The 12414-nt window shown below is 38.1% G+C and overlaps 1 protein-coding gene across 1 annotated transcript in view; it reads left to right on the top strand.

Moving 5' to 3' along the window:
- The window catches only part of N4BP1 (NEDD4 binding protein 1), a 47875-nt gene that overhangs the window by 19320 nt on the left and 16141 nt on the right, over positions 1-12414 (top strand). Inside the window, exon 2 of the mRNA XM_032612426.1 lies at positions 7138-8831. Within this exon, the coding sequence (XP_032468317.1) occupies positions 7138-8831 (1694 nt within the window). The remainder of the gene's footprint in view (positions 1-7137; positions 8832-12414) is intronic.

The following is a 12414-nucleotide window of genomic DNA, read 5'->3' as shown; positions in this document are numbered from 1 at the left end:
ACCAGAGAAGTGACACAATATCATTTAAGTGGTGAAAGGAAAGGACTTTTAACCAAGAATTTTCTGTCAAGTGAGATGAAAGTGAAATGAAGCATGATAAAGCATTCTCGGTTGAAGAAAACACTAAAATCATTGCCAGTAGCCTGCTGGAAAAGAATTGCTGAAGGAAGTTCTTCAGACAGAAATGATATACTACATCTGGGTAAATACAATAGATTACTTTCTGCTGTTGAGTTCTTTAAAGTGAGTTAAGGGTTGAAAGTAAAATTTATGACATCATCTGATAGGATTTCAAATGTATGTACGTGGAATTGATGAGATAGCTGTAACATACAAGAGAGAGCAGGGAGGGTAGAGACTGAGGGTAAAGGAACCCATATGATGGTGGTGTTCTAAAATTTATACCCACAGGAGTTTAAATTATGGAGGTGACTGAGTGATGGCACGGAGAAGTCAATGCCATTGAAAGAAGAGTTTGATTACTTAACATTTCCCAAGACAAGAGGGCACGCCTCACCTTGCAGGGCCATCAGGTTTTTGGCAGGAGGCAGAAGCAGGAGGAAGGGGAAAGGCATAGCAGGGTAAACAGTTTAGGATTGGCTAGTTTGGATAATCCCTGCCAGCTCTGGGGCATAGGGTATGCCCTTAGTTGTTTGGTACCTGGTCCTGGCTTGGTACAGGACTTGATTTGTGAATTAGATAAGGAGAAGGGGCGGGGAGGCACAGCATTGTACTCGAAAGGCATGCTGTAAGCAGGCTGGCCACAACTCCTAGGGATTAGCTGGCTGGGCGGGCGAGTCTCTCCCCAGGTCTGAAAGACCTCCCAAGATGTCAAAGCATCATAAGGTACAGAAAATAAAAAACACGAATAGTATGGGTGGTAAGGTTTATACATTCCTATTGAAATGATAGACTACTGATTTTAAGTGGACTGCGAAAACTAAATATGTAATTGATCGCATGACTACTTTAAAAACTACATAAAGAGATACGGTAAAAAATACAATAAATTACATTGTAATACTAAAAAATGTTTGCACAATGCACAAGAAGGCCAGGTAGGGAAAAATGGAATTAAAAATAGGGAACAGGCAGAAAACAAACAAATGGTAGACTTAAATCCAAACTTACTGATACTTTCATTGAAATTAAACAGTCTAAACGCACCAATTTGAAAGAGATTATCAGAATGGATTTAAAAAAACAACCAAACTGTGTGTTGTCTTCAAGAGACTTATTTCAAATATAATGATACAGGTAAGTTAAAATTAAAAGGAGGGGAAAATATACTGTGTAAACATTAACCAAAAGGAAGCTTGGAGTGGCAATATTACTGTCAGACAAAATAGCCTTCAGAGCAAAGAGAGGGTCAATTTACTGAAAAGACGTAACATTGCTAAATGTGTATATTCCTAATAATAGAGCTGCAAAATAGTTAAAACAAAAACTGGTAGAACTGAAAGGAGAAATTGACATACCTACAGTAATAGTTGGAGGCTTCAACATGTTTCTCTCAACAGTTGATAGAACCATGAGACAGAAAATCCGCAAGGATATAAGAGAACTCAACACCGCCAACCAACCAGGTTCTAATTGATGTTTATAGAACACTCTGCCCAGCAACAGCAGAATACACATTCTTTTCAATGCCCACGGAATGTATATCATGATAGATTATAACCTGGGCATAAAGCGAATCTCAACAAATTCAAAAGAACTGAAATCATATAGAGTGTGTTCTCTGACCACAAAGGAATCAAACTAGAAATCAGTAACAGAAAGATAACAAGAAAATATCCAAATACTTGGAAACTCAACAACAGACCTCTGAATATTAGATAATTTGAAGAGAAATTTTAAAATACATTGAGCTGAAGGAAAATGAAAATAATATATATTAAAATTTGTGAGATGTAGCTAAAGCAGTGATGAAAGAGAAATATTTTTAAATTTAAAAAATATATTTATTTATTTTTGGCTGCATTGGGCCTTCGTTGCTGCGCATGGGCTTTTCTGTAGTTGCGGTGAGCAGGGGCTACTTTTCGTTTTGGTGCGTGGGCTTCTTATTGCGGTGGCTTCTCTTTGTTGCAGAGCACGGGCTCTAGGCACATGGGCTTCAGTAGTTGTGGCACACGGGCTCAGTGGTTGTGGCTTGCGGGCTCTAAAGCGCAGGCTCAGTAGTTGTGGCGAACGGGCTAAGTTGCTCCGTGGCATGTGGGGTCTTCCCGGACCAGGGATTGAACCCCTGTCCCCTGCATTGGCAGGCGGATTCCTAACTACTGCGCCACCAGGGAGGTCCCCTGAAAGAGAAATTTATAACACATATTACATTAAAAAAGAAGAAAAGTCTCAAATCAATAATCTAAGCTTTCACCTCTAGGAACTAGAAAAAGATGAGTAAAATAAACTCAAAGTAAGCAAGGGGAAGGAAATAAAGAGCAGAGGTCAGTGAAGTTGAAAATACAGAAAGAATAAACTCGATGAAACAACAAGCTTGTTCTTTAGGAAAAAAAGTCAGTGAAATTGACAAACTTGAGCAACACTGAAGAAGACGTAAATTACTAATAATCAGGATATCAACTACAAACCCTGCAGACATCAAAAAGATAAGGAAATCCTACAACTTTACACATGTAAATTTGACAACTTAGATGAAATTAGCCAATTCCTCAAAAAGTGGAGACTACCATAACTTACCCAATATGAAATAGATAGTTTGAATAAGACCTACAGCTGTTAGGGAAATTGAATTAATAATTTTAAAATTCTCAAATCACAGCAAGATCCTTTTTGATTCACCTCCTAGAGAAATTGAAATAAAAACAAAAATAAACAAATGGGACCTAATGAAACTTAAAAGCTTTTGCAAAGCAAAGGAAACCATAGACAAGACAAAAAGGCAACCCTCAGAGTGGGAGAAAATGTTTGCAAACGAAGCAACTGACAAAGGATTAATCTCCAAAATATACAAGCAGCTCATGCACCTCAATATCAAAAAAACAAACAACTCAATCCAAAAATGGGCGGAAGACCTAAATAGACATTTCTTCAAAGAAGACATACAGATGGCCAATAAACACATGAAAGGATGTTCAGCATCACTAATCATTAGAGAAAGGCAAATCAAAACTACAATGAGATATCATCTCACACCAGTCAGAATGGCCGTCATCAAAAAATCTACAAACAATAAATGCTGGAGAGGATCATGTAGATTGATACAGCCACTTTGGAGAACAGTATGGAGGTTCCTTAAAAAAGTAAAAATAGAGCTACCATATGACCCAGCAGTGCCACTACTGGGCATATACCCTAAGAAAACTGTAATTCAAAAAGAGTCATGTACCACAATGATCATTGCAGCTCTATTTAGAATAGCCAGGACATGGAAGCAACCTAAGTGTCCATTGACAGATGAATAGATAAAGAAGATGTGGCACATATATACAATGGAATATTACTCAGCCATAAAAAGAAATGAAATTGAGTGATTTGTAGTGAGGTGGATGGACCGAGCGACTGTCATACAGAGTGAAGTAAGTCAGAAAGAGAACAACAAATACTGTATGCTAACACATATATATGGAATCTTTTTTTTAAAATGGTTCTGAAGAACCTAGGGGCAGGACGGGAATAAAGACGCAGACGCAGGGAATGGACTTGAGGACACGGGGATGGGGAAGGGTAAGCTGGGACAAAGTGAGAGAGTAGCTTTGAGATATATACACTACCAAATGTAAAATAGATAGCTAGTGGGAAGCAGCCTCATAGCACAGGGAGATCAGCTCAATGTTTTGTGACCACCTAGATGGCGGTGGGGGATAGGGAGGGTGGGAGGGAGACGCAAGAGGGAGGGGATATGGGGATATATGTATACATATAGCTGGTTCACTTTGTTATACAGCAGAAACTAACACAACATTGTAAAGCAGTTATACTCCAATAAAGATGTTAAAAAATAATAAAATAAAATTCTCATAAAAGGGACTTCCCTGGTCGTCCAGTGGTTTGCGCTCCCAATGCAGGGGGCCCGGGTTCGATCCCTGGTCGGGGAAACTAGATTCCGCATGCCGCAATGAAGCTCCTGCGTGCGACAATAAAGACCCTATGTGCTGCAGCTGAGACTCGGCACAGCCAAATAAATAAATATTAAAAAAAAAAATTCTCATGAAAGAAATTGCTGAGCCAAGCTGTTTCACTGGAGAAGTCTACAAAGTGTTTAAAAGAGTTAACACCAATTCTGCACAATCTCTTCTAGAAAATACAAGGGCAGAGAACACTCCTATATTCATTCGTAATCAGTATTTTCCCGATGCTAAAACCAGACAAGGCAGTACAAAATATAGCAAATAGAATCCATCAATGTATAAAAAATTATACATCATGACCAAGTGGTGATTATTCCAGCGGTAGAAGGCTGGTTAAATATTGAAAAATCAGTTAGTGTAATCTATCATACTGACAGGCTGAAGAAGTGAAATCATAACGTGATTACGTCAGTTGATTTAGTAAGGCATTTAACAAGTTTCAACACTCATGTTTCATGTTCATGCTCCTAGAAAAGTAGGAATATAGGGTAACTTCCTTAATTTGATGAAGAATATCTACAAAAAGTTTAACTTAATGGTGAAAGATTGAATGTTTTCTCCAAAGACTGAAGGAAAGCAAGCATGTCAGCTCTCACCACTGTTTTTCAGCACAGTGCTGGAAGTTCTACCAGTACAATAAGGCAAGAAAGTAAGAGGCATATAGATCAGAAAAAAAAAAAAGGAAATGACATAATTGTCTGCATAGAAAATCCCAGGGTATCTAGAAGAAAAAAATCCTAGAATTAGAAATATGATCAGCAGGGTCACAGGATATATGACCAATATACAAAAATCAATTGTATTTCTATTTATTAGCAGTGAACACATAGGAACCAAAATTAAAATGCAGTGCCACGTTCAGTTGCTCAAAAAAAATGAAATACTTGGGCGTAAACCTCATAAAACGTGTATAGGACTCAAAATTATAAAACAGTGATGAAAGAAAGCAAAGATCTGGAGAACTGGAGAGACATACCATGTTCATGCATCAGAAGAGTCAGCAGATGTCATTTGTCCTCAAATCAATGTGCAAGTTTAACATAATTGCTAAATAAGATTATGCTAAAATTTGATTTGGAAAGGCAAAGAAACTAGAATAGCTAAAAATAATTTTTAGAAGAAGAATAAAGTGGGAGCAATCATTGTCCAATTTTATGACATCAGATAATTATAATAGTCAAGACTGGTATTGGTGAAGGGATAAATTCATAAGTTGATGGGACAGAATAGGAAACCCAGATATAGACCCACACAAGTTTGGCCAACTGATTTTTGACAAACAGGCAAAAGCAATTCAATAGAGAAAAGATAGTCTTTTCAGGAAATGATGCTAGAGCAACTAGATATCCATAAGCAAAAAATGAACCTCGAACAAAGCCTCACATTTGATAACAAAAATGAACTCAAAATGGATTATAGATTTAAATGTAAAACTTTTAGATGCTAACACACGAGAAATCTTTGGGACCTAAGTCTTGATGAAGAAGAAACCAATAAATGGGCTTCCTTAAAATCAAAAACTTTTTCTGTCACAAAAGAGGATGAAAAGACAAACTATAGATTAGAGGAAAATATTTGCAAGCCACTTACTTGACAAAGGATTCATTCATACCACCAAGCCCATAGATATTCCACGTTTATCCAGAAGAACATAAGAGAGGAAAGAATTCATGACTGAGCGTTATTATAGGGCGTGGGGTGAGCTTTTCCCCTTGATGTGTTCCTTGTATTTCTGGTGTTCCATCTCCTTGTAGGAATCTTGTAGTTCGTGTGTAAACAAGGAATATGTACACATTTGTATATAAATTCTAGTGGAGGACATGTGGCCATTATAACAGCAAGTGTACATAGTAGGTGCAAGTTTGTAAAGCCTCATTGTAACCGGTTGCACAGGTTGAACTTTTTAAAATAGCACCATTTTGGATAACGCCATTCTGATTTTAGTGTAAAGTATAGATCAGATATCGCCAGGCTCATTTCTTACAGATGTCTGTCCAGAAAGCTCTCACTGATAATTTGAAGTAACAGTGTTTATTATTTAGTAAGCACGTGTGAGACACTGTTGTCAGAACTTTACATTTATTATTTCTTTGAATTTCCTCAAAACACCTGAGATTGCACTGGCCTCTCTCTCTTTCACTGTCGCAGAAACTGGGCTCAGATGGGTTAGGTAACTTGAGCAAGGTCACCAGTTGCATGGCTGGAATTTGAGCCTAGGAACTGGCTCCAGTGCCCAGGTTATTAACAAGTATGCTCCATTGTTTGTGTGAGTGCTTTTTGCACGTTTACTTGATTCACACTTCAGCCTCCAGTGGCAACCTAATTGCTTAAGAACCCAGTTCCTTTTTTTACCTCGTTCAGGCCTCTTTCTCAGGCCTCTTTCAATATCAAATTTCACTGGAAACCGTAGCTTTATATCTGAGAAAGGCAGTACTATTCAGCATTCTGTGGTTCTTCATATTTAGATCTACATTTAAATAGTCTGGTCTTTCTTGGAAAACAGATGTAAAAGTATATAGGGTATATACATTGTTCCAGCCAGCTAGAATAATTTTTTTGTTAAACTGATCTTGTTATTAAATGCCTTCAAAAAAATCAGTCTGTTTCATCTGGAAACAATAGTAGCAAAACAAAAGTAAAGGTTTGTTCTGGAGTAAATCTTCTCTCTTAATTATGTCATAGTAGTAATAAATGACTAGTAGCAAGCAAAGATGTTTATTCTTTATAGACATAAATAAATCCAATCTTGTCATTATCCACTGTGCAGCTGGGCAAACTCCTAAGATCATATTGCAAGATACACTATTGAAAATGTTACACATACCTACCTTTTAGACTTAGATGCAAAGTTTTCAGTTCCTCTGAAAACAATTAAGTGACTTACATCTGTTATTTTAAATATTTCAGTTAAAACGTGGTATTTTTTCCAAGGATGTTAGCATGCTTTTGACTTTTGTGCAGCTTGATATTGGTAATTTCATGTGTAACATAGTAATGTGCTGTAAGGAGCTTTTGTAAATTGATCTAATTTCTTATTTTCTCTTTACAGGAATATATTAAAGGAATCTGTGAACCGGAACTAGAAGAAAGAGAATGTTACCCCAAGGCCATGCACTGCATTTTTGTTGGGGCACAGAGCCTGTTTCTGAAGAGCTTGATTCAGGACACCTGTGCCGATCTCTGCATTCTCGACATCGGTCTTCTTGGCATCAGAGGAAGTGCCGAAGCTGTGGTCATGGCTAGGAGTCACATTCAGCAGTTTGTAAAGCTCTTCGAGAATAATGAGAACCTACCCAACAGCCAAAAAGAATCAGAGGTAAAAAGGGAATTTAAACAATTTGTTGAAGCTCGTGCAGACAGTTACACAATGGACTTGTTGATTTTACCCACTTCCTTGAAAAAAGAACTTTTGGCACTCACCCAAGGTGAGGAGAATCTGTTTGAAACAGGAGATGATGATGTAATTGAAATTAGAGATTCTAAACAAACAGAGTTTACACAGAATGCTGCCACAGGGCTGAATATTTCCAGAGATGAAATTGTTTTGCAGGAAGAGGCAAGAAATAAAGCTGGGACTCCTGTTTCTGAGCTTACAAAACAAATGGACACAGTCTTTTCTAGTTCACAAGATGTACTTTTTGTTCCAATAAATGGTGTAACGCCAGATGAAGAGGCGCTTTCCAAAGACAGAGTTTGTCACAAAAGGAGGTTTTCTGATTCTGAAGAAAGGCATACCAAGAAACAGTTTTCTTTGGAAAATGTTCAAGAGGGAGAGCTTTTACATGATGGTAAGACATTAGCTGGAAGTGTAATCATTGACCTATCTGATTCTTCTACTGATACCGAAAATTTAAGTCCAGATGTAAAAGACACTACTGAGGAAATGGAATACAACATCCTTGTAAACTTTTTTAAAACCATGGGCTATTCCCAAGAAATTGTAGAAAAGGTCATTAGGGAGTATGGGCCATCTACTGAACCATTATTACTCTTGGAGGAAATTGAAAAGGAAAATAAAAGATTCCAAGAAGACAGAGAATTTCCACCTGGTACTGTGTATCCAGAGACCAAGAGAACCAAAAATAAAGGTGTTTGTAGCAGCATAAATGAGCTTACAGCAGATTCCACTCCAAAGAAAACACAGACTCACACACAGCAAAATATGGTAGAAAATTTTTCTCAGTTACCATTCAAAGTAGAATCGAAACCATGTACCTCAAATTGCAAAATTAATACTTTGAGAACGGTGCCAATAGAACAGAAACAAGAAATCTGGAGTTCAAATCAGAACTACATTTGTAATATAGACCTTGAAACTGATGGCCTTTTACCCTCTCTAGCCCCTTCAAGTCCCAAAGAAATTGTCAATTTTGTTTCAAGAGGAGCTTCAAGTCACCAGCCCAGAATTCCAGTTTCTCCTGAAAATGGTGTGCAGCAGCAAGCAGAACCCTTGCTTCCAAATAATATGAAGTCTGCCTGTGAAAACCGCTCGAGGTGTTGTACCTCTCCTCAGTCTAAGCCAAATTGTCCACCCCTTTCTCCACCAATGCCGCTGCCCCAACTGTTACCTTCAGTTACTGATGCAAGGTTGGCAGGACCTTCTGAGCATATCGATTCCTCGGTTACTGGAGTTCAAAGATTTCGAGATACTCTGAAAGTGCCCTACAAGCTGGAATTAAAAAATGAACCAGGGAGGACGGATTTGAAGCACATTGTTATAGATGGGAGCAATGTTGCAATTACGTAAGTCCACTCTCTTCAAATTATCGTTTTCAGTAGGCCTCTTAGCCATGTCTCAGAATTGCATGTGTTTGTAGAACTATCCTGTGCGTCTGTGTAGTTGACCTATAGCCTTCCCTGACAAAAAGAAAGAAGAAAACAGCTGATTGGGAAAGTTTTGTTATTCCACCCTCTGGCATCGTATAAACTCTTCCTTCACTCTGCTGAACCTGTGTTTCTGAGAGCAAGGAATGATAGAAAACTTGCCTTTTCACATTGCGTTTCCCGGTGATAAGCAGTAAAGGGACTTTTAAATCCTTAGGTTCTTAATGCCATGAACACCATTAGGTTTTGAATACGAGGATGAAGCTTAAGACAAAAAAGAGATTTTTTCTTTTTATGTACAGCATGCCAGGTCTTTAGCCATGTATGTGCAGGGATAATAGGTGTGATGTACTTCTGTTATACTTTTGTTGATAGAGTGATAGCAATTTCCTTTCTAAGGAAGTTCTTCAGTTTGGGCTTCTTTATGGGCCTCTGCTCCTACTAAAAGTTTGTATATTTGTTTTTAGTAAAAGGAGTTAAATGATCGTTTCCATTTAGCCTGTCTTGGAACGCTCTTAGGATTCTGATTTTATACTTCCAGTGTGGGATTGGATTTGTTCTCTAAGGGGCGGTTTGATATAGTGACTAAGGAGAGTTTGGGGGTCAGAGAGTCTCCACCTCACTGTGGACCAGCTGTTTGACATCAGGCAGGTTTCGGCCTCCTGAGTTTCACTTGCTACAGCCTTTTGCCCCGTCCTAAAGGACATCTTTATCACGCCGTTTCAACAACTGCTAGGTAGTCTCCCTCCGGTTTTCAAAACCAGTTACTCCACTGATTTTGAAGAGTCTTCAAGGTGTAGCATTTAAGTAGCTGCAGTTCAAGAAATGGGCATGGAAGGTTGGCAGGACCTTCTGACATGGAATGAAGTCGTTGAAATACAACTGGCCCTTTAACGATGTGAGGTTAGGGGGCACCGACCCTCTGCCCAGGCAAAATAACTTTACCATTCGGCCCTCCATAAAGCTGTTCTGCGTCCTCAGATCATACAGTACTGTAGTATTTACTACTGGAAAAAAATAATCCACGTTTAAGTGGACCTTGAAGTTCAAACCTTGTGTTGTTCAAGGGTCAGCTGTACTTTTCTGAATTGCCGAATGTTTATGTGACCTCTTTCCTAGGAGTTCTAAAAGATCAGTTAATCCCCTGATTTTTCAGGAATACTTGATAAAATTGAAAAATAAAGTGAATTTTATTATTAAAATACGCATTTATTATGTATGCGTTATTTTTTGTTTTGTTAATTTTTTTGTTGTTAGAATTTTCAAAGAAATTCACAAGAAGATAATAGGATGAATTCCGTATTGGTTTCATTTGGGATTCGCATGTGCCCATCACATACATGGCCCGTCTTGTTTCATCATTTCAAACATTGTTTCACCTATACCCCCACCTGCTGCCTTTCACCCATTTTGAAGGAATTCTCAGATATTTCATTTCCATCTATAAATACTTTAGTATCTGTTTTTTAAAATGCAGGGATTCTTTTGATTTTTATTTTTTTGAATGGTGCTGTACTTTGCTGTCAAAAAAAGAAGAAAATGGCCAGCATTTCATATGTTAAAGTTTGAATATAGGCAGTAAAAATGTGTAATATACTTGTCTCCATTTCCAAATAATACTGTTTATTGTCATTTCACTTTGCTTTTTGGCAGTTCTTTTGGGGGAAACCCAGCAAATGACCCACAGCTGCATAGCATTATCTAAGTAAAAATGTAAAGTGCAATTTCAGTCAGTCACAGTCCAAGCCCCACAGTAGTTCCTCCTTGTTACAATTTTTTGAGCCAAATGATGATATAAAATTTAGGTCACGATTATGAGTAATATTAATCCTTTCTCATCTTTCTGTGTATGGAGAGATTTCCCAAATTGGTGTTCAAAGACTAAGAAATGCAAGTTAAGGTAGAATGAGCAGTGATAATGACACTTTTAAAAAACCTTTATGTGGTAACTAGTATATTTCTCAAAGGGGTCACTATTGGAATTTAGAGTGGCACTGGCTATCCAGGACAGGGTGTTTTGCATATCTAGTCCCTCCTACTTTGCCCGTACTGCCCCCTGGCCATTGTGACACCCCAAAACAGTGTCACGTATTTCCTAACACCCTTCAGTACAGTACCGTTTCTTTTGAAAACCGCTGAATTAGTGCACTAAGGGAAACCATAAGCTGCTTATTTGAGAGAGGATTTCGATTTTCTTTGAATTCACAGGTGTCTCAAAAGCAACTCTTTTACAAAGTATGTATTATCCTAAGAAGACAGACTTATACTTAATTTGATGTAGATTGCTCTGAAAACATCAGTAATTAAAATTAACTCTTACTCTGGGAAGAAACTCTTTAATGGGTACAGGGTTTTATTTTGGAGTGATGGAAATGTTTTGGGATAAGATATAAATGGTGGTTGCACAACACTGTGAATGTACCAAATGCCACTGAATTGTTCACTTTAAAATGATCATTTTATGTTATGTGAATTTCACCTTAATTTTTTTAAGTCAGAAAAAATTATTCTAAATCAACTGCTTCAATATTATATGTGAATTATAGACTATAAATTCCATAAAAGAAGCGATGCGTGTCTGTTCTGTTCCCTGAACTACCCCCAAGGTCCATGGTGCCTGGCACATAGTAGCCACTTAGTGACGATGGCTTGAATGAATCAATGAATTAAAGACTAAGAAAGATTAGGATTGTTTAAATGATTTTTCACCACCCATTTATATTGCTATTCCAACTGCTATTCTACTAATCAATTTGGGTTACATTTGAACAAATATTTGGAGTCTTTTTTTTTTAATAAATTTATTTATTTTATTTTTATTTATTTTTGGCTGCATTGGGTCTTTGTTGCTGTGCTCAGGCTTTCTCTAGTTGCGGCGAGCCGGGGCTCCTCTTAGTTGCATTGCGCTGGCTTCTCATCGCGGTGGCTTCTCTTGTTATGGAGCATGGGTTCCAGGCGCACGGGCTTCAGTAGTTGCAGCATGCGGGCTCAGTAGTTGTGGCTTGCGGGCTCTAGAGTGCAGGCTCAGTAGTTGTGGCGCATGGGCTTAGTTGCTCCGCGGCATGTGGGATCTTCCTGAATCAGGGCTCGAACCCGTGTCCCCTGCATTGGCAGGAGGATTCTTATCCACTGCGCCACCAGGGAAGCCCCCAAATATTTGGAATCTTAAAACAAACACTTGTTATGTGTCAGGTGCTCAACTTTATCTTTTAAAATATCATCTTCACACCAGTTGTGTGAAGTAAAAATTAATCTGTAATGTATATAATATGATATGGCCTAAAAATCTTGTCCAAGATTATGCAGATATGAGATTTGGGCCCATGATTTTACTCTCCAGAGCCATCACACACCCTGCCTCTTCCCACAGAAGCTGAGGTTGAATTTTTAGGCCTTGACAACATTGGATACCTAAGTCTTGAGTTGCTCAGGCACTGCTGAGTAAACCTCGCTAATTTGACCCAGCTAGTTGAGGAAGTAGTTAAAAAGGAAATTTGAGTTC

The sequence above is a fragment of the Phocoena sinus genome, chromosome 19, assembly GCF_008692025.1.
Source record: "Phocoena sinus isolate mPhoSin1 chromosome 19, mPhoSin1.pri, whole genome shotgun sequence".
Taxonomy (NCBI): Eukaryota; Metazoa; Chordata; class Mammalia; order Artiodactyla; family Phocoenidae; genus Phocoena; species Phocoena sinus.
The sequence above is the reverse complement of the archived record's forward strand: the minus strand, read 5'-3'. Positions and strand labels throughout refer to the sequence as shown.